This window comes from Merops nubicus, unplaced genomic scaffold (assembly GCF_000691845.1).
Source record: "Merops nubicus isolate BGI_N331 unplaced genomic scaffold, ASM69184v1 scaffold26512, whole genome shotgun sequence".
Classification (NCBI taxonomy): domain Eukaryota; kingdom Metazoa; phylum Chordata; class Aves; order Coraciiformes; family Meropidae; genus Merops; species Merops nubicus.
In genome coordinates, this window is record NW_008596034.1 from 10,974 (window position 1) to 33,948 (window position 22,975).

Genomic DNA, 22,975 nt, shown 5'->3' on the forward strand with positions numbered 1-22,975 from the left:
GGCGGCGCTGCCCCTGGGCCTGCCCTGTGGGGCAGAGATGGCTGCCCTGCCCAAGGCCTGTCCTGTGTTGGCTGGGAGAAGACGTCTAAAAAACTTAGTTTAAATTAATAAATATGTTGTGATGTTTTTCAGGGTGGAGATCTAGACTTTAAAATTCAAGAGTACAAAAAATCTGGGAAGATATTCACCCAAAGACAAATAATAGACTGGTTTATACAGTTGTTACTCGGAGTCAACTACATGCATGAAAGGTACAGTCATTTAATGTGACTTTAAAGGTACAGTCATTTAATGTGAGAGCATTCAGCTTGGGAGGGGTGTCAGTAGGCTGACGAGCTAGTTGCAGATACTCAAGTAGAAACAGAACTCTATGGGTTGTCTTCTGTTGGCAAAAAGTCCTGTTCACTAAAATGCTGTAGTATATAGGTTATCTCTAAAGTGTAATTAATTATCTATCCTGCAAGAACATCCTGCATTTTATCTGCTAGCATTGCAGTGGTAAATGACTCTCAGTATTAGACACATTCTTTTCTAAGAGCCGAGTGAAAAATTTAGATTTAAAAAAATGGAGAAGGTGCTGTTTGTCCCCACATGGCATGGAGCTGATGTAGTTGTTTCAGCCTTTGGTGGAAAAATAAGCCTGTAAAAGCTAGTTGGTCTTTTCCTTTTGATCTCTGCCTTTGTAAAGTTCTTTTATCTTCCACATTATTACTGTAAAAATTTGAACGACTTGCCTAGTCTATGTATATATTTGTCTTTCAAGTAATACATTTTCTCTGAAGGAGAGTTCCTTGAGCTTTGAGAGTCTCTTGTTGCTGTTTTTCTCATCCCTTATTGGGATACGTGACTGTGAATGCTACAAGCTGGATGAGGTTGAATTTTCTTTTCTATTTCAGGTGGATACTTCACAGAGATTTGAAAGCCAAGAACATATTTTTGAAAAATAACCTTCTTAAAATTGGTGAGATTTCTGTAGTTTTTAATGATATATTTTAGTATGATAGAGCAGTCTAGCAAACATTTTATCAATAAGGAGATTTAAATAAAGTCATGTCTGATAGAGCATTTTAATTCACGGCCAAGCATTTGTTGGACAGTCAGCTGCAGGAACAGGGCCCAGAGAGGCAGGGACATCTCCCCGGGAGGACCCTTCAGGCTTGGCTGGCCCTGGCCCTGGCCCTGAGCTCAGCCCTGCCTTGTGCCAGGAGTCTGAACCTGGTGAGGCCTCCTGGGACAGAGCTCTGCACTTCTGTGGGTTTGTGGTGATACGGTTCTGAAGAACTGCAGAAAATTGTTTTGTCCATATTTTAAAATCCTGGCAGTTCTTTTGGACGTGCAGACATTGTATCATGTCTAACAATAAACACAAAGTTTATATGACTAGATAGAGATTTATAGGAATAGCTTATTGTTCCTGCTGTCACTTTTAGGGGACTTTGGCATTTCTCGCCTGTTGATGGGCTCCTGTGACCTGGCAACGACATTTGCTGGGACACCACACTACATGAGTCCAGAGGCACTGAAGCACCAGGGATATAACACAAAGTCTGACATTTGGTGAGTACTCAGTGTGCTGTTTTGGCTGGATGAGGCATTTATTTTCTAGGCCAGCATTTGACATTGTTTAGGAGCTATTTTTCTTTCCCTTCTCGGCAGTGTGCTCACACTACTCCACTACAGCTATCCCAGGACGTTTGTGTTGCACGTTGCAGTTTGAAAGTTTGCACTTTGTGTTAAGAAGCACATAGTGTGCTGCTGTTCTGGGAAGCAGAAGGACCTTCCTAGGGACTGAACTGAAAGACACTGGCAAATGCAAAAAGGTACCTGGAAGAGCAGCTGAAAAGGAGAGTAACTGGAGTGTCAGGACAGAAGCAAACAGGCACTCTGTTTTAGAAGAGGCTCAAAGGTAGAAGGAAAAGTGTCAGTTCTGCTCTTAGATGGTACAGGTTCTTGAGATCAAGACTTAATGAGGTCATGGTTAGAGAATCAAGCTGTCAATCTCAGATCTCTTGAAAAACTTCAGGAAATCTTTAGGTGTGCAGGTATTCTTGGGAGCTAAGATTAAGAATGGGGTTTTTTTGAATGGGGGAGATATTTGGCTTGTTTGTATGCCCTAAAACATCTTGAGAAGATATCCTCTCTCCTTTGAGAAGATAGGTAAAACTATTGTGTTTTTTAATTGCCCTAGTATTTTTATATAAAATGGTCATTTTTATTCTCTTAAGTGTTGTTTTTTTTTCTGTAGGTATGCGTGTCTGAAGGTTTCTTGTTTATGAATTTTCAAATGATGGAATTTCCTTCATAAAACATTTGGCCACTGGAATGTAGTCTGTCTACTTGATAATTTATTCTAGCTTCTGCTCAGTTCATAGAATCATGGAACTGTTTTCATTGGAAAAGACCTTTAAGATCATTGAGTCCAGTCCTGCCTTTTCACATGATACTTGTGACTGCAGGATATAAATGTGAAACTTGAGAACAGTCATTTGTCCTTTCAAGTGTTAGGATCCCTTTTTCACAGTTATCATGTTCAACCCTCAACAGATGTGTCAGGAACCTCATCTCACAGTCTGTAGAGCTGAGCTGAGAGGGATTCGATGTCAGATTCTCTCTTCTTCATCTGTATCAAAACAAGTATCAGTTCATACATGTAGTCAATAAAAATAAATTGAGAGACAATTTCAAAAGCTGTCAAAACAAATGAACAGACAGAGAAACCTACCTTTTGTGCTCTTTAGCTGTAAAGAATAATTTCTTTTATTGCAGTTGAAATGGAATGTAAAATACATCTTTAAGTTCTATTTGTGGTTACAGATGTCAATCCATATAAGTCATTGAAGTTGTAGAGAGTACATGAGAGCAGAGTTTGGTCCAGTGTTTTTATAGATGGTGAGTTGGTCACCCTTTTAAAATTGACAAAGTAACTGAAAAAAGCACCTTCTCCTCCCAATTCACCACAGATCTTGGGACTTTCATTTTAATTGTGCTTGCTTCTCTGTGCTTTTACCCCAGTTTGCCTTTTTCTTTAATATTAACACTCCCAAAATGGATTACTTTTTTACTGCCAAATTTTATGTAGAATAGTTAGCAAAAATAGTAGTAACAGCAGCAAAGACTTGAAAAGCAGTGGCTGAGAGAGTTGTGCTGGTTTGTGTGTAGATGTACATGTTCCTTATAGGCTCTGGAGTCAGTAAGTTCTTAAGACCTTTTAGTATGATCAGACAGATAAATAAGCCACAAAGGTATATGCATTTACATTATCTGGCTTTTGGAGTTTAATTTAAAAGCTAACTCAGTTCTCACAGCCTTTGAGGAACTGTAACATGGTGTTTGGAAAGAGCTACAGAAGATCAGATGTCAGCAATGCTTATGGAAACAATTAGCACCAAAACCCTCTGGGTGGTTCCTCCTGAGAAGAAGTTAAGAGGTCTGTCAGTTGATGCTGCAGAGAATTACAGTGAGGCCTGTCCAGATGCTTCTTTTTGTGATAGAATTGAGCCTGAGAAGCTTCAGCACGAACTGGCCATACATCAGTTTTGCTGAAGAGCTGTTTAGGACCTTTGTCAAGCTACTGGTGAGTGTAGGGAGCCACCAAACCAAATGCTCTGGCTGTGAACTTTAATGGCCATTCCCGAGTTTTGTAACACTGGCGGAGATAACGAGCTGAGATTATAAAGTAATTAAATGATAGGTTTGGGTCGTGTGCAGGTTGCTTGAGGGGACTGGGAAGCCATCCCCTGGTGGAGCAGGAGCGAGCAGAGCAGGCTGGAGGCAGGGGCTGGGCCGTGCCTCCTGCGGGCAGTCACAGCTCAGCAGCTGCCCTGCTCTGCACCCCGGGCATCGCTCAGCTCAGGAGGTGTTAGTTCATTCCAGAGAGCTGCAGCCTGCAGCAAAAACTTTATTCTTTTTCTTTGCTTTTTATTTTTCCCCTTGGTTTTTCTTCTGTGGGACAGATGGGGTTTGCCCTGGGCCGCTGGCCCTGGCTGCAGCAGGGTGCCCTGGGTGTTCTTCTCATCCTTCTCCAAAGCCTCAGGTGCAGTCAGAGTGCTCCACGAGATGAGCAAATGGGCTCCTCCCATGGGGCAAATTGCATGCTCCTTAATGGCTCATTAACCAATTTCTAGCTGCCAGAATCAAGCAGCCTCCAAAACAGATGGATTCTGCAAAAGGCAGTAACAGTGCAGTCTGTCAGGTTGGGATTTTCCTTCCTCTTTTCTTCCCTCTGGCTGGTTTCCATTTTTCTTTGATGCTTTCAGGTGCCATGTGTGCAGGGTTTTTTTTTTGTTGTCATTGTTCTTCTTGGTTTTAAGTGTTTTCTCATGTACTAATTATCTTGTTTCAGAGTTTGAATGTACATCATACATACAGATCATCATCTGTGTGTTACTGTTTGCTGATTTTGGAAGTTTGAAAGCTGGTTGACAGTTAAATCTTGAAAGAACTAGGCAATTACTTATGTACATCAGTAGTTGGTCTTCATGCAGTTGTTAAAAAACGTTCTGGTAATTGTTTTTACATGCTGCTTGAAAAGTACCAGTGAGCAAGCTCCCCCCATTCTCTCTTATCTGCATTGTACATAGAGCCTGAGTTTCAGCTTTAAAGTTATTTGCTCTTGTTCTTCTATTGCCAGATGGACCAAACCTATTTGTCTTCTTTAACCAAAAGGAATAATTGAAAAATCAGTTGTTATTTGCTTTCAAAGATAGAGTTTACACCCTTTTCATCAAAGCCATTCACCTACACTACTCCTACTTACCATTACTATGCTTTACTTTCATACTGCTTCTGTAAATTACAAACACCACTTTAAGAGTTAAGTTGCTGTGAAGTGTAAGTGGGTGATTCAGAGGAGTCTGGTGCTGTAGCTGCTCTCACCAGCATGGCCTGTGACCCTGGCCAAGTCCCTCCCCAGGGCTCAGTTCTCCTGGCTGCAAGCTGGAGGCAGTGCCCAGCTTCCTTCAGAGCCAGAACAGCCCAGCTCCCCTGGTTTTTAAAAAATTCTCAGACAGAGCCCAGCTGAAGTGCAAACTGTTATGAGTAATCGTCATATAAATTATTATGAGAATATTTCTCATAAAATGTTCAGTTTGGTGATCTTTTATGATCTCCATGGGGACTGGTGACTAAGAGCCTGGTAAATAGGTTGGTGGTGAACCAGAGGCCTGTTTAAAATGGTTTGTAACCATTCCTCCTGAGGTTTTAACTACTGAAACACGACCCAGGGGCATTGCCAGATCTCCAGATCTACACGTCAAGATTTCTTTTCCTCTCTAAATAAAATTTTGAGGAAATCTAGTTTTAGGCATTGCAATATGATGCTCTCATCTAAAATTTGGTGTTTCAGTACAGACTGTTTTCATAATCTGTTTTGAGTGTGTTGCCAGATTGCACCAGAAGACAATTCCATGTTTTGAAACTGGCATTATTTATTTTGAACTTGAATTTTAGCCTGTTTGTTGTCAGAAATAGATGTACAAGCCCAATTTAAATAAGCCTATGTCCAAACACTGCTAAACTATTTTCTCAGTCAGTCTCCAACTAAAAAACTTAATTCTTAATTTAATGAGTAACCACTTAAGGTAGTTCATGTAATAGGGTTTTACTTTATTTTTACATCTCTCTCTATATGTGTGTACTTACATAAGGAATTCAAGTTTGTGCCTGCACTCATGAGAACAGAATGATGATTTCTCCTCTTTATGAAGTTACTAACTTGTGATCTGAATAAAAATGTTTCAGCTGGAAGGCATAGCCTGAAAATGATATGTCCTCTTTCGAGGAGAAAAGGGCATACAGTTGGGATTTTGATTCCTGTGATGTCACTGTGCATGCTACTTTCAAACATATTGTTTGTGCTATTCCTATTCTTTTATTCTTCCAGGTCTCTAGGATGTATTTTATATGAGATGTGCTGTATGAACCATGCATTTACTGGACACAATTTTTTGTCTGTTGTGCTAAAAATTGTAGAAGGTGATACACCTTCTCTTCCTGATAGATACCCAAGCAAACTGAATGCTGTGCTGTGCAGGTATTTTATTTTCTTGTTTAGCAGGTTTTTAAGTTAAATTGGAAAAATCACTTAATTATTACTTTTGTTTTTTAATGTTTCAGCATGTTAAATAAGAATCCTTCATTGAGACCTGCGGCAGCAGAGATCCTAAAAATGCCTTATATTGATGAACAGCTGAAGGTCTGTAAGTAAAAGTGGTAGCTGTTCACTTGGCACTTGAGCATCTGTTCTGCAAAAGCAGAATGGAAGCAGAGAAATGTGTTGAGAAAAGTCATTAAATGACAGTTCATGGGCACGTTAATCCAAGAAACTTTCAGGGCTAAATTACAAATAGCACTGAGGTAGCAAGGCAGTGAGAAATGAAGCCCTTGTCACTGTACACACTGAATGTATTCCCCCCTTCCAAAAGTGAGAAGCAATAAGGAGAATGGGCATTTGTGTAACAAGGGCAGATCATTTGGGCCTGGGTACCTGTGGTCTCTAAACTGTGGTGGTTAGTCACAGTGTTAATGAAAAACAATACATCTTGCTCTTTTCATCCCTGCTTCCCTGTGTCTGTCACTTGGCTTCGTCTGGGGGTGGGGAAGGAAAGCACATGGTCAGTTTTTATATTAGGGCATTGGGTCATAGCTGACAAGTCTGGATCACTGCAGCCTCAAGTGCTGGTACTACTTCACTTTATTTCCTTGCAGAACATACAGTACAAGTTCACAAACATGGTGGTGAAAGACAAGGCACTTGCTGGGCAGAAAGGAGCTGCTCCCATTTTTGATGCTGTGTAAGTATCTTTAAGTGTTTTATGGGCAGCAGTACATGAAATTGCAGCATTGCCAAATAATAATGTGTTGTAAACACCTGAGCTCATCTCACAGTGCTTCGTGATCAGAGGGACCCACTCCCCAGAAATACAGAGGAGCATCCACAGTAGTGAGATGCATAGTTAAGATTTGGGGGAATTAGTCTTTGCAGATCAAATATTCTTCTTGTAGGGCTGTGTAGATTGTGCATGCCTGTGTAGTACCTGCACACGTTAGCTCAGCCCCAACAGGTGTGTAAATCACTGTCTGTGCAGTATGAGGGTTTAGATCATCATTTTCCTTGTCGTGATCCTTTATAGTGCTGCTGTACCTGCTAATGACTGAATGTGAAAGCTGTATTTCCTAAGTGGCAGCAAACTAAAAGTGTATATGCTTAAACCAAGGATCACCTGATATGGCCACAGGATACTGTTCTAGATCTCTTGTAGCTATAGTGAAGGTTTAAAAGCTACTGATGTTTCTTGGCTCCTACATCAATTGTACCTTTGCCTAGGATCTTTTTTGAGGCACTGAATCTATATTAAATGAGTTAACTGGATTAAATTACAATGGTGCCATGGTTAAAGCAAACGTTAGCAGGGGCAGCTTCCTTTTGCCCTTGAATGAGCTGTGTGGAGCTGGCAGCCGGCCCCGCTCCGTTCCGTCCTGCCCCCGGGCTCCCTGGGCACCCTGGCAACCCACCCCTGTGCTGCCTGGGCACAGGGCACGTCCCTCTGCCCTAGACAGTGCCAGGGCTTTGGCAGAACTCTGACACATCTTTTGAGTTGCTAGGTCAGAGCAGCAAAGTTGCTCCTGCTCCAGTCCAGAGCCAGCAATGCCTTGGGGCTGAACGGGCCCTTCCCTGCTTGCTGTTCGTGCCCTCTGCCCGTGGGGAGGCCCTGTTGGCAGCTCTGCTGGTGCCCTCCTCAATCAGTGCTACTTTACACTTACCATTTTTTTTTTTTTTCCTCACCAGGAGTTATTTTTGCCATGTATTGTTGAGACTAAAGGACATAAAGTTAAAAGGGACATAGATCTGTTGGAACGAGTCCAGAGGAGGGCTACAAAGTTGGTCCAGGGGCTGGAGCATCTCTGCTGTGAGGACAGGCTGAGGGCACTGGGATTGTTCAGGCTGGAGAAGACTCTGAGGGGACCTTAGAACTGCTTTCAGTACATGAAGGGACCCTACAGGAAGGCTGAAGAGGGACTTGTCACAGGAGTGTGCAGTGACAGGACAAGGGGAAGTGGTTTTAAACTGAAGGAGAGCAGGTTTAGACTAGATTTTAGGAAGAAGTTCTTCTGTACAAGGATGTTGAGACTCTGGACTAGATTGCCCAGAGGTTGTGGATGCCCCTCCCTGGAGGGGTTCAAGGCCAGGCTGGATGAGGCCTTGAGCAACCTGGTCTAGCTGAGAGGTGCCCCTGCCCATGGCAGGGAGGCTGGATTAGATGGTCTCTGGGGTCCCTTCCAACCAAAGCCATTCTGTGATTCTATGACTAGTTTCTTCTATTAAAGCCTCTAATGGCTTACTTTATTCCAGTCCCACACAAGTCATACTTTTTAAGTATTTAAGTAAGCATAAAGTTGTACAAGTTCAGTTTCAACTTGGATGAAAAATGGCTTTTTTTTCCCCCAAGAGATTCTTATAATTTAAATTAGAGGTTTTTACAGGGGACAAGAAATATGTCTACATTATTCATACTTGAAGAGTTAGTTCCATTCTTATTAATAATTGAACTCTCCTTGGCTTTGTCCTTAGTCTTTCACATTTCACACTGATGTTCATAACTTTACACTATTTCCCTCTGTAGTCAACACTTGAAAAGCATAATGAAAAGTTCTCTTCTCATTTATTAAATTCCTGATTTCAAAATGATAGTCCAGAAGGAGTGTTACAATTCATATAGTTACAAAACTGGGCTCATAGAGGTTCAGAAGTCAATTTATCTCATAAGAGCAAAAATAGAAATTTGAAATTAATATGAACTTGGTATCCTAAATAAATGGTGTCATAAATATATACGTGTGTAAGTGAAAAATGACTGCCAAGGCATTTAAAACTATAGTTTAATCTTTGTAATTGCTGTAGGATGTGAGATAAAAATCTGAGATTATTATCCTTTTTCCAGTTCAGGACTAGTGTTGCTTTCACATATTGATAAATACAGCTGAGATGCATCTGTCAATAATTCATGCTCAGCTTGCAGACATGGTCTGTGGAGACCATTTTACTGGTGAGTTGTTAGTATTGGTCAGGACCAGAAATTCAGAGGACAACATGCTAATTATATCTGTCATTAAAGAAACATTAGTATTCTCTTTTATTCTGGACAGCTTGTAATAATCAATGTAAAATACATGGCAATATTGCTTTTTTTCTGTGGTGCTCATTTAAAGACTGTCTTTGTATTTGGAACATGCTCAGTAATGAAGCCTGACAGGGTAAATATTTCACTGTGCTTCAACATTTATTCTTTTAAGGAGTTGAGTTTACCTGTCTCCATTCTCACCTGAAATGATTCACATTCTTCATGAATCTAAGTCTAAGCTTCAATATTTCAATTGAAGACAGGCATTTGCTTTCCAGACTGAAGTCTGTTTAGCCTGTTACAGTACCTGTGACTTTCTAATTATTCCATCTGAAATATCACTATGTTTCAATATCAAATCAAAATACTGTTCTTGACATTTCTATACGAAGGTGGTTTTGTGTGCATTCAATTTCAGGCAGAGGAGAGTTCATCTGCAAACTCTGCAGGGACTGTCTGAAGTGCAGAAGATGACACCACGGGAACGAATGAGGCTGAGGAAGTTAAATGCTGCTGATGAGGGAGCCAAGAAGCTGAAGTGAGTGGAGCGTGGTGCCCTAAGCTGCCCTCCTCCCCATCCAGCACTGTGACGAGGGAGGTACAACCCCCAGGGTGACACACAAACGGGAAGGGTCTTCAGGCTATCCCCTGAAGGGTTGCAACCCAGCTTTTGTCAGCTGCTTTGGCTGAGGAGCTTTGGGAACAGGAGTGGATACCTCGGGGTCCAGTCCTGTCAAACGCTGGTAACGGGTGTGTTATAAAGGCTTTGTGATTTATGGGGTCTGGTTAAGTGAGTGGAGCACAATAAAAGGGGGGATTGGAAGGAGAATAAGCACTGCTTCTGAGTGGAACACGAGAAACAGTGGAAGGCCATGTGTCTGCAGCCATGAATCTTTAAAATGGATCCATACTCACATCTGGGTTATTGCCAGCTGGCCGACTGAAAGCATTTGAAACCAAGCACAGCTGGTACCTCCTTGGCCTGGAGAGGTGCTTTTCAGAGGCAGCTGGGCAGGGAGCACAGCGAGGGGCTGGGGGAGCTGTGGGGAGCAGCCGTGGCCAGGCACCCCTGCCCGGGACACGGGGCAGCTCCCCGGGTGGCGTGGGCACAGCACGCCAGCCTTGTGTGCCTGTTGGTGCTGCCAGGTCCTGCACTGCGTGGTGAAGGAACCATCACAGGGTTTGGAGGCAAGGCTTGAAATAAGGCTTGTTCTGTCAGTTCACTGAAACCAGGCTCACCTGGAGCAGATGCTGTGAACGCTTGCCACCGTGGGAGTCTAATGATGGAACTTGGTTTTCACATCTACTTTTAGAAGATCCCTTTGTGGGCTCCCTGATACCACATCCTAAACACAAGTATTCTCTATTTACAGACAGCTGGCAGAAGAAAAATATCAAGAAAATATCAAAAGAATGCAAGAACTCAGGGCCCGTAACGTCGGGCAGCTGCACGCCGATGGCCTGGGTGTAAGTGGGGGCTGTGGTTTCAGGGGCCCCCTTTCTCCACAGCTGGTGTGCAGCACTTTTCTGTTCCCCACACACTGTCTTTAGCATTAGAGCATAGTCCTCTTCTGAGACTAACAGTTTGGAAGCAATTCAAACTCTGCACTGCTTTGCTGAACTGTGGATCTGTGATGAGGGAAAGTACATTCAGTTATTTAGATATGGTTCAACAACCTCTCTATTCATTGCACAATTTTCTTTTATTAAGTCACCCTTAAATATAAATCTGCTCTCTGAAATGTACTTCCTAATGGTCTGTGTGACGTTAGACTTCAAAATACATTCATTTTCAAGCTAAGTTTAGAGTTGTAATCCTCTAAATGCTTTAATTTGGCATGGCTGTGGGTTCTTTTCATTTGATTAGTTAAGAATATTAACATTTTGACTGGCTTTTTAGTAAGAATGAAGTCTAGGAATGACTCCCAGTGTAAGCTGCCCTTTGCTTTTAAGCTGTCTGCTGCAGCAGGTAAGCCTGCCCAGTTCTAGCAAAGTTCTGACTATGCCTGTTTCTCCATGTGGCTTTGTTCAACTCAGGAATCTGAGGAGCAGACTTCAAAACCCCAGATTCACTCTCAGCCAGTCACTGCATGTAACTGTGTGTCTGTAGGACATGGTGAACCAAGTGGAAGGGAGACAAGTCAGCTCTGCATGTCTGAACTTACAGACCATGGTAAGAATGGAAAATTTGATGTTGAAATGACACTTCCTATAAAGAAAGCAGGATTTGATGTTGTGCCTTGTAATTAATTTGTGGTGGGAAGCTGCAGTGTGACAGCTGGCCCGGGCTGTGAGGTGCTCAGGGAGAGAAGGGCAGTGATGCAGGTGGGTGTCTGTGTGGCAGCTGCACAGCAGGTGCCGTGGCAGCTCTCGGGCTCCCCACATCCGAGTGCCCGTGAGCAGGGACAGAGGTGCCTGCACCTCCTCCAGAGGAGATGCTGGGCTGGAAGGAAATAGCTTTAACTGTGCATGTATGAAATGGCTGGTGTCAGAGAGGCATTTTCTGAATTATCTCTCCAGTGCAGAAACGAGTATGAGAATTCAGGGCGTTTGCACCTTTGGTACACTTTGATGCCACTTTCTTTGTAACAACTAGAGAAGCAGATGGAGCTCTTGAAACTGTGCTTATCTAGACTGTCCTCAAATACTTAGCTGCTGCCTAGAGTGTGCAGCACTAGATACCATGGATTTTTCTGATACCTGAACAAATAGTTAAGCTTTTCAAAAAGGATCAGACTGAGGAAATGTGTTCATGGGGAACACATTTTTAAGAGCAGGTTTTATGTTTTGTTTCTACAGTGTTCTGGAAGGTTCTTAAATATTTAAGAATCATTGTGTAAGCACTATTATGTTGAAAGATTTTTAATTATATTAGAATCTTGCAAGTATGCATTAATATACTTTTAAGTGTGAACCCCACTTTTCTCTAAGAGCTCTGCCTTTTAGTGCCAGTTTCTGTACATCTGTGAAGGTACATGCCATTAAATTAAAGGCATCAAAACCAGTTTGTTTTTGAGAGCAAATGGCTTTTTTCCTTTCAGTGTAGCCTGTTTTCTGCCTGTGTGGTCGGCTTGCTGTTGGGTAGTGCAAGGAGGGATGACCTGTGTGGGAGGGACCCCAGCGGCTGGCAGTGCAGCCTGGGGCGCGGGCGGGGAGCTGGCAGAGAGGAGGAGGGAGGCAGCAGCTGTGGGTGGCAGAGGGACCCGGAGCAGGGTCCAGAGGTACCCAAATAGGATCACAACAGCACACGTGGGAGGAGAGGAGCTGCTGCTTCTGCCTGTAGAGGTCGTTGAGCTGTTAAGCTGTGATACAGAGACTGAGTGCGTTTATATCTGTGATGCATGAGCTGGGTCAGACCATTGTCCAACACTGAATGCATTTAACTGCTTTTGCCAGTCTCTGACACTGAGCTGCTGGGTTCATGACAAAAAGGCCTTGTGGATAGGCAGGAGGAATTACCTGGTTTCTACTCCTTGCTTTGTGAACACCTCGTTATTCCTGAAGCTGATGTCAGAGCTGTTACTTACTGTATGCAAGATTCATACTCTTCTTTAAACATTCCAATGCAGCCATGCATGTCCTGCATGTCTAATTAGAGCTGGATATTGAGAGAAGTTTGGGATGCTGAGGGTCATCTTCTCCCTGGATTGTGTAGTATGGTAGACCACCATGGCTCCTCTGTGTGGGCTGCCACACACGGGGCTGGGAAGGCTGGAAAACTGCAGCTCTGTCACTACAGCACGTTAATTATTTGAGTGCAGGTCCTTTTGCTTTGGTTACAGTGTCTTCTCATGAAGCCAGATCTTACAGCCTAGTGCCTCTCAACTCTGCGTACAACTTGAATCCTATTGACTGGCTTAAAGTTTGCAGAGGTATTTAATACAAGGGAAACACTAGTTATGGGGGCTTACCTGTAAAGAATCCAGGGGAGTCTTTAGCACAGCCTGCACTGCACTTATCCATGCAGGAAATTAGTGTGGAATATCTGAAGTTTCCTAATTTACTACATAGACCATCCTCTAGGTAGAGGAGCTCAGTCTTTGCAGTTGAAAAAAGCCTGAAGAGCCAAGTCATAACCCTGTTATACAACTGTAATAGCTAAATGTTCAAGGTTTCTGATTCAATTTCTACACTAGAACTTGCCTTGAAATTGGATACAAAATCATAAACTGTGTCTAAAAGTGCTTCCAGATAGCTCAGTGCAATTACAGATGCCACAAACCCCACCATTTCCTTCCCATCACCTTTGATCCTTCTGGTTTGGATCAGCTGTTCCAGCTGGAAGGTGCTGGGTTGGAAGCTGTCTCCACTCCCAGCCCCACACTTCTGACAGGAGCTGTAAGGAGTGTTCAGCTCAGCCACAGTCCAGCAGGCAGGAAAACTTAACAGCACACACTGGCATCTGTGGCTGAGAGTGCCAGTTTATATTCACATCAATTTCACAGCTGATGGGACATGGTAAACAAGAGTGGGGAAGATTTTATTTTTTGTTAAGGTTTTAAGAACTCCTCTATGCAAATGATCCCTATTTCCAAGGACTTGTCCTTCTTGCAGTGCTTAAGTGCCTGAAATGAAAAAGACAACACACCAAAACAACACTGGACCTTAGGGCCACCAATAAAATGCTGTATCTTGCATTTTTGGATGGCCAGCATGTTGCTAGTTGGGGCTTCAGCTGTGTCCACATCCATTTCTGTAAAAGCCCCAGGTCTGCAAAGCTGCTACTCTGCTCTTGATGGACATGTTTGTGTGTGGGAGGGGGCACAACAGCTTCAGCTAACGACTTGTGGTATTGCAATTCTTTGTACAGAAAAATAATATAAAAATTAAAGGCACATAAATTAAAGGGACATATTACATGATCTCTCTGATCTGTATTATACACGTTTTTATTCCTGTATACTGCAAAGATGTTCATGTTGAATTCCTTAGCTTAGTATGTTGTAATACCTTGCACCTGGCAACCCCCTGATTTCATTACAATTCCAAACTAAGCAAGCACCTCACAGTGACTGCATACATTATTGCTGCATTTCCATTGCTAATGGGAAGTTATGGATATATTGCTTTGAATTTCAAGTGGGCAAAGTTCAGCTGACTATCAAATAGGAAATGTTCACTCATTATAAAATACTGTGGTTTTTTTTCTACTCTGTTATTTTTACATGCTCCTTTGAAGTATTTTCAGGTTATTTTATAAAATCTTGCAAGGTTAAAAGCCTGTGGTATTTCTGAGCACATCCTTAAGCATCTCTGCACATGCATGCTTTGTGTAGTGCCTGTAAAATGGAAGTTGTGTGTCCTGATTGGGTAGCTGAGTAACCCTCCAAAACAGGGTCGTGCATGCAGCCACACAGCTCAGAGGCTCCTGGGAACATTGTGCCTTGCTTTGGTTTTCAATAGTAAAACTGATTTAGTCTGGCAAAAGCAAGGTTTAACAAAGCTTGCCAGTTTTAGCCACAAAGAGGAAAATTAATCAATGCTTCGCTTCCCCCCCCTCTTTTCTTTCCCCTCCCAGTTCACTGAAGCATTATTCCCCTTGTTTAAGGAGTTATTCCCTTGAAGTATTGCCCTTTGCCCTTGGAGAACTGGTTTCTTGCTTTGGTTATAGATGCCCATTTAAACCCTTCTTCCATGAGGCCAACCATAGAATTAAAGAAATATTCTTGGTAATTTTATGCCATTTATGCCATTTCAGAGTCCAGTGTTTACAGTAGTTCAGAAACCTCTAGCTAGAGTTTTATATGGATTGTCCATTATCTTCAAGTTTTTACTCAAATCCTTTAGCTTATTTGAAGTCCACCAGGAGCTGAACTCTCCTCACACCCTCCTCAGGAAGCCCTTTCCAAAGCTGTGTTCTGCTGTTTGGTATGTCTGGCTGCTTCAGTCTTTTCACAGCTTACTTCTGACAAGAAGTCTTGCTCTTAGAGCTTCACAGGGGGAAGCTTGCAGAGTGAAGTCTTTACACAGCAGTTACATAAAAAACCCCAAACACTTTGAAAGTGTGGGGAGAGCAAATTCTTATAGCTCCTAATTTTTCTGATCTATTATCGTACTGATTTAGTTTGGCATTGATAAATAGAGCCTACCTCAAAGTTCACCTTGGTCAATGACTACAGTTAAAATTATTCTGGCCAAGTCTTCTTAAAACCTGCTCAGGAAGTCCCTTCACTCCTGCCAAACCATCATGGTAAAAACCTGTACAGAACACTGCTTGAATTTAGGAAGCAATTAGAAGCAAATGCACCAAGTGTATAGGTACAAAAAAATACTCTGCATTAGATTCTATAGCAGAGACTTTCAGATTATTTCAGTGTTTGAAATCCTCCTTAGCAAGACACTAACTTTTATTGCAAGTTGTCCTGCTTATGGGGAATATAACTTCACACTGCAGTTCAGACTCGAGGGTTAGGATCATGTAAAGGCAGATGGAGCAGGCATGTACCTGCAAACAAAGCCTCTGGGAGCAGGCTGGTGCTGGGAGACATCCAGTCAGGAACCCCAGCCCAGCCCCCAGTTGCAGTTTTCTGTCTCCCTTACCAAACTAAACAGCATTTCTGGGGAGCTGGGCCAAAGTATAGGGTGATGGAAGAAGCTGGAGCCAGTTGCGAGTGAGGTAGAATTTGCTCAGAAAGTAGCTGTAGATAGTGAATCAGTTTGCAGTTTCTACCAGCTTGGTTTTCAGACAGCTAGCTGGAGAAAATGGGCAGGGGGCAGCAATGAGGATCTTGGTTTACATTCTCTGTTCTATTCTCTATTATGTTCTGCTGTTTTATCTGCTCCACGGAGCAGAGTGCCTCTGCCATCTGCTGAATATGTTGTAAGCAGTTAAACTGTTAATAAGTTAAATACTAAATAGGTAATTTCATCTTGGTGTTTAAGGTCTCCATACTTTTTTCAAAGATTTGCATGGTTACAATAATGTACTTGGCTTTGTACTTGTTCAGTGTATAACTTCCACTGCTGCTTATCTCCAGATTACATGTTTTATGTCCTGGTCACATCCAGACTCTCACACACACAACTGCTTACACCCAGTCCTTGGGTCTGAGCTGGTCCTGGTTGTTTTCTGCTCTTTCAGTAACTTGGGGTTGTGAAAATGTCCCAAATTTATGTCTTGAAAATGGCATTCTTGAACTAAATCTCAGAGAGGAGGAAGTGACTCTCTGAGGGGGCAGCTTTTTGTATTAACATGTGGACTCTTTCCTTCCCAGCACTGTCGTCAGACTGGCAGGGAGGCTGTTTGGCAGCCTGGGGCAGATCCAGCAGGAAAACAGAGGCTTTATTTGAAACTAGGCTCTGACTGATCAAAAAAGTTTAAAATAACACAAGGACTAGGGTAGCTTTGAAGGAATGTCGTAAGTTAGCTTCATGGTCATCTCCCCTTTAATTTTCAGCTCTTGTTCTGTTCCTTCTGGAAACTGTGCAAATCATAGGGCAACCTTTGCAGTCGTGGGGGCTCTTTGTCCATAAAGCCCAGGCTTGCAGGGCTCCCTGAGTGCTGCCTGCTAGGGCTGCCCCACTGCAGTGCTCTTTCTCCTTCACCCTTCGGTACTAAAAGGATTTCTGACTATTTGGGAAATTTTTGGATTTTCTAAACTTTAAACCATCCTTGAAAGGCAGCATGGCTTCATCTTCATTGTCACTGCCTACCAGAGCTCCCATCTCTGTACACGTGGCAATCAGAAAATCAGAAGGAAAAAAAAAGCCAAACAACCCACTCAGAAAATTAGGGGGACAATGTGGCAAAGTTTTGCTAACAGCTCTTTTTAGCATTTTTCCTTCTTCTCATCCTTTGTCTCTGTATATACTGATAAAATACTGGGAGGTGGAAAGTTTGGGGAAGAGAACCATGTCTTTCAAATAAAAGAAAACTTTTTTCTTAGAAATTTGATTTTGGTTAATAAAAGTAATTTTTTTATTGGAAAAACATTTTGAAACTAGCTACTTTCTTTCTAACATCAAGTGGAAGATCCCCATAAGGCTACTCTGAATTACATCCCCTTTATCTCTATTTTTCCTAGACATTTCACAATAGGTAAATCATCACTCAGTGAAGCCCACAAGTGAATTGAAGCTTTTTTCCTTTTTAAAATGCTAAAAGGAGATTGATAAAATATTAATATTTAACTTTGGTTCTATTTCTAGTTCTCATTTAGAGCAACCCATTTTACTTTACCTCTATGCTGTATATGGCCATGTCAGAAGGTAATTCTTTTAATGGCTTCAGAGTCCTTTTGTGCTTAGCCAAAAGGATCGTGCAAGACTTTGATGGGCACAAAAATCCTGTTACATCCTTAGTTCATTTCTTAAACACATTTTCTGAGTCTTTTTCAGCCTAGTTTAGAAGAGCCAGACAAAAGCTTCCACTGACTTTCTGCACAATGACAGAGCTTTCAAAGCTTAATAACGTGTATGTTGTCTGTAGCTGACCAAGGGATTGTGATTGTCTTCAATGGAAACTTAAATTTGAAGTTTTTTGTCTTTTCCTGGAAAAAGGAAAAAAAAAACCAACAACAAAATAAACAAACGCAAAACAATGTGAGTGAGCTTAAATTATAATAATGGAGTTATCTTGTTTTTCCTAATCATATGAGTATTGAGCTGAACTGCAGAGGGGTGCAGAGCCCTTGCTCTCCTCCAGAGTGGAATTCCTCCTTCAGGATTGCATTCTGACAGGTGTCACTCCTCAGGTTTTCCCTCTCTGTTGATGTCCTGGCCCTGCTCACCGGTGGTTCCTGTGGCTGTGCACACCTTGCAGGGGCACACAGGAATGGGAAGTCTTCTGCTTAGCTTCCCAGTGTGTGTGATAAACACACACAAGTAGGTCTGGGGTAGTTCTAACCTGTTTGTTTGTGGAGCATCCTGTAAGCACCGAACCATAAAATAACTCGGTCACAAGGACCTCTGGCAGTCTGCTCCAGCTGCCTCCTCAGAGCAGGGCTGCTCAGAGCAAGGTGCTCAGGGCTGTGTCTGGTCAAGCCTCAAACACCTCCAAGGACTGAGCTCTCACAGCTCCTATAATCCCTGCTTCAGTATTGGATCACTCATTAGGAAAATGTGTTTCCTGATGTCAGACTGGACTTAGGCTGTTTGTCAGAGCAGTTAATGACTGGCCCCTGCCTTGCAGTCTGTAGCACTGTGCAGACCAAGGAGTGCTGTAACCACGTGGAGCTGGAGCATTTTCCCCTTCAGATGGGAAGGCAACAGCTGAGAAAATCTGCCTGTTTCCAGAGGTGCAGTGAAGCCTTGGGATTAAAAAAGTACAATGGTCCTCAAGAGCCAAGTGTGGCTTTGTTGCCATGAATGCAAGTGGTGAAAATGGATGTGCATTATACTTTTCTGTTTTCCTTTTTTCTTCTTCTCCTTTTTTAAATAAAATGGCCTTACTTATTGCCTTCTGCACACATTGGAAGTGAGAATGATGTGTCAATGCACCTATTATAAGTAGGACTTCAAGGCAAGAGAAAATTAAAGATATTTATCAAAATATTTTCATCTCTTTGGAGAAAACTGTTGTTGTTGCCAAGTTACTATGCTACCTGAAACAAGCTCTTGGTGGTTTTGAGCAGAATATTACAAGTATTGAGGTCCTTTGTTTTCTGCATAGCTTGTCTTCTTAGGAATTAACTGTGCTGTTGTTTCTTTTTTTTTCTTTTTTTTTTTTTTAAGATAGTGGTTTTTTTGTCCTTCCTTCCCCTGTTGGAGTCATGTTGCTGTATAGGCAGACATCTAAAGAGGGACGTTAGGGACCCCAGGAGCTGGTGAGGGTTCCTGCTCTGCCTGGTGTCTTGGCATGCACGTAACACAGGCATCTATTGGCCCCCTTTGGCTTTTTCTTCCTCTCAAACTAAGGTGAAAAATAGGAAGGACTAAAAATTGTGGCAGTGGAGCATGGTGCTGTTTTGCAGCTTCCATAAATATTGTAAAACAGAGAAACCTGACTGAAAATGTGTCAGCATTAAGGAGTTAAATCAACTTTATAGAAAAAAGAAGTATTTTTAAAAATACTTTGGGGACAAGAGATTATAGAGATCATATCTCAACAGGAGAGCTTCAACCACCTGGTGCTGCAGATAAATAATTTTTTACTTTTCCCCTCAGTTATCTTTTCTACACCTTAAAGATTAGAATTAATTCCCCTTGCCAGAACTCAAATGTCTTTTAATGGAATTTGATTGTATTCCCTTGTTTATATCCCTTTGAGTTTTTTATGCATGTGAAAAAAGCTGTTAAAAAAAATTCTATTAAGCATTTTTAATGTCGTATTGTTTGAAATTAATTTCTCTCAGTGCTCCCTCCTCTTCCCACCCAGCCTCTTGCCACTGAGTCCAGTCTCCCGTTGGCAGCTCTTTACCTTGCAGCTTTCTGTCTGGAAAAGTGGGAATTCTGCTTTTTATTCACAGAGCCACCACAGTCCAGCCTCTGCTTCAAGCCCCACTGTGCTGAGGTGCCTGTGGTGGCAGGGGCAGCCCCCCGAGGCAGAGGCAGCTCCACACCTGGGGGGCTGGGGTGCCAGAGGCTTCCACCCGAGCACGGTGCCTGGGGAGCCTTTCCTGCTGCGACAGACGCCGGGTTTTAACAGCTGTTGTACTTCATGGGCTCACTGGCTGTATTAATATTGCACTCGTGGCTATTTCTAAAACTTGTGATAGTAATAAATCGAAATTGCCTTTAGAAATCCCTGAAGACCCAGAAACTGCAGAAGAATATTATAATGATGAGTTTGAATCCTATTCAGAAGGCAGTGAAGCGGAGGAGGATGTGGAAGCATCACAGACTGTCTCTGAGACCAATCACCAGGTAACGTGAGCTTTGGGAGAACAGTATGCACCTTGTGCTCACTTCCCATGGGAAAATGAAGCTTCTTCCAAGACGTTGTCCTACTGACATTACTGAAATATTGTTTTTGCAAGGAATGTGTATGTCAATATCATGAATTAATTCCATACGTATGCATATGGAATTCTCTGAAACATTAATGAGAAAGATTCTTTACACTCCCACAAATGCTGTCAGATGAATTGTTGTCAGTAAAACTTCCTTGTGCCCGTAAAACACTCAGAGTGGTGTTCTCTCAGGTGTCAGCTGTGGGTACATTAAAGCTGACAGTGTATTTCAAGCATGAGATCCAAGTTCCAGCTCTAACTCCCAGGCAGAGAGAGGCACCTCTCGTTGCCACTTCTTCCTGCCTGGGCTAGATGTATTTTTTTAGGATAGCATGATGAACTATGAGCCCAAACAACTGCAGGACTTGACCAGCAAATCTGCAGGCTTTCCCAAGAATCTCAGGTGGTGTCAGTGAAGAGAAGACTGATTATTGAAAGGCTTAAAGTAGCTTTATCAGGTGAGGCTGCCACAAGAGAATCGTAGGGATTGCAGCATGAAGAAGGTTGAAGGTTATTGGAAAAGGCACCTAATTTAGATCTGATCCAAATGCACTGAGATGAATCTTGTCTGCAGTGATGAGGACTCAGTGAAATCAATGAACTTAAATGGCCAAGTCAGTTTCAAAAATGGATCTTCCTGAGGCACTCAGAAACAATCTATTTCTCCCCTGGGCCCCCAGCATCAGGGGTTGGGTGCAGTGCCCCTGAGCCCTGCTCGGGTTCTGCCTCAGCATCGTAGGTGTCATTCTGGGTTCACCTGCCAGCTTTGCAGAACAGAGTGTGATGTCTCCTGCAGTTCAGGGAACCAAGCAAGTATACCAATATTCTTCACTAGAAAGAACTTGTACTAATTTTTGAAAATTTTGGACTGAGAGCTTCCTTAAGATGTAGTTTTAAGGCAAAAATAAAATATTTTTGTGACAAATCAGAACCCTACTTCTGCCATGGTAGCAGGGACTCCTGGAATTGTCTCACCAGTTAAACTTGAAGTTTACTCAAAAACAGCTTCATTCAATCTAGAAAAGTCCACCTAGCTTTCAAACCAAGCACACAGAGGCTTTAAAATCCAGGGCCAGTTTATACAGTAGTGATCTAAAGAAACTATTAGTCAGTTGTAAATCAGTGGAATATCTAAGACAATGTTTTCTTTTCAGTTTGCTGGGTCTGTGTTTACCCACAACACACAGACATGCAAACATTCTGTTGCCCAGAAAGTCTGCCACAAGATACTCTTGAAAATAATTTATTGCTCACTTTCATCAGGCTCTGAGATTTTTTTTTTCCTTTTTAGAATGCCTTTTAAAATTTTCATTCAACTTCCATTGACAGTATCAGTAGGTGTCAATCAGCAGTGTGCTTGAACAGGCAGACCGCCGCTTAGAACTAACAAAAGGCAGAAGATAAAAATAGATTTCTCAATAATGCAGGGTAAATTAGGTGCACCATCTGCCTTTCAGGACTTCCTCTACCCAAGAAGCTAATGGTGTGGTTGTGTTTTGTCTCACGCTGGCTGTGGCACCCCAGGCAAAGCAGCAGTGTGTGTCTGGGTAGTGATGCCATTGCCTGGTCCTGGGAGCTCAGCGTCATTTTCAGTGCTCCCTTTCTTAAGCAAAAAGTTCTGCAGTAACTGCAAAGTCAAAGCCCACTGAACTTGGCTGTGCAGATCTGGACCCTTAACTCTGAACTGGCTGAACAGAAAGGCTGCCCAGTAAGGGGGAAGTAAGCAAGCATTTTTAGGGAATAATGGTATTGTGTGTAAACGTCTAACAACATCTGGGTGGGGTGTGCTGCGGAGGTCTCTGGTGATGATAAAGGGAGCTACAGTTATTAGCATGCATGGGATGTCTTAATTCTGGATGTAGTGGTTATGTGAGATGAAGCCCACTCAAACTTAGGTGGGATCATGCTCGGCATTAATAAAAAGCCTCAAATCCTACCAGAATAGACTTGGTCTTGCTAGTATGTAGCAGGGGTTTGCTTCTGTAGTCATTTCATTAATACCAAAATTCCTACTCCTCTTTCTGTGGTGGGATTCATACTCTTAAACACTTTCTTCAAAAATACTTTCATAAATTAAGCTTTTGAAGGTGTGTGCTAATAAAATAATTGCTCCACTGCAACACAGGGTAGGTACTTGTAAAATATTTTACCTTCCTGACCTGTGCAAATCTCTGAATTTTGCAATGCCAGGATTGCTTTACTAGTTACTGCTGTGCAGAGTGCAGAAATGCTGCAGCTGGCAGTGCTCCCTGCTGACCCCATGACTTCAGACAACGATTAAAAACATTTCTGATGTTCTGGCAGTAGCATGGGGTCAGAAAAGTCACCTCATTGAACACCACACTGGGGTGCACAGTGCAGGAAGAGATCTGAGCTATTTCTCCAGGCCATATGAGGCACCCACAGGTGCCAGGACAGACTGAGCAGCAGTGCCCTGGCGTGGGGTGCAGCCCCTCTTCCATGGAGAGGGGAGCCAGGCGCTGCTGGGGGGTCGGGCTGGGAGCAGAGGCAGCTGCACCCCCCCTGCTGGGACCTCCCCGGAGGGCTGGGCACCCTCCATGCCCTCTGGGTGCCACTCACTCACTGCTGCCACCCCCCAGGGACCCGCGTGTTTGGGGGACGGGACCCCCTGTGCAGCGTTCTGGTCTGTGCACACTGACTGTTCCTTATCTCATTCACCTCCAGGACAGTGACATCGAGGCCATGGTCAAGTGTCTGGAGAGTGTCCTCAACAACAGCTCGCTGGGTGAGATGGGGGCTCCTCTGTAAATGCAAAAGCAGCCGTTATTAGCAGTCTGTCTTCATCACAGGACAATTATTTCCATTTTGCAACAAAACGACTCAAAAACATGATCTTCTTGAAAATTGCCTCCTTAATCTCCCGCAGAGAAGCATAAATATGCCAAAAGAAAAGGCATGCACAGTTGAGTGCTTTTGTTGAAAATAACAGGGCCACAAAGCACGACG

The 22,975-nt window shown here is 42.8% G+C and overlaps 1 protein-coding gene across 1 annotated transcript in view; it reads left to right on the forward strand.

Moving 5' to 3' along the window:
- NEK11 (NIMA-related kinase 11) overlaps window positions 1–22,975 on the forward strand; it is a 37,479-nt gene that overhangs the window by 5,074 nt on the left and 9,430 nt on the right. The window contains exons 3-13 of the mRNA XM_008936268.1: window positions 133–251; window positions 897–961; window positions 1,431–1,557; window positions 5,882–6,031; window positions 6,115–6,193; window positions 6,706–6,791; window positions 9,538–9,657; window positions 10,493–10,586; window positions 11,157–11,292; window positions 19,798–19,922; window positions 22,694–22,754. Coding sequence (XP_008934516.1) covers window positions 133–251; window positions 897–961; window positions 1,431–1,557; window positions 5,882–6,031; window positions 6,115–6,193; window positions 6,706–6,791; window positions 9,538–9,657; window positions 10,493–10,586; window positions 11,157–11,292; window positions 19,798–19,922; window positions 22,694–22,754 — 1,162 coding nt within the window. The remainder of the gene's footprint in view (window positions 1–132; window positions 252–896; window positions 962–1,430; window positions 1,558–5,881; window positions 6,032–6,114; window positions 6,194–6,705; window positions 6,792–9,537; window positions 9,658–10,492; window positions 10,587–11,156; window positions 11,293–19,797; window positions 19,923–22,693; window positions 22,755–22,975) is intronic.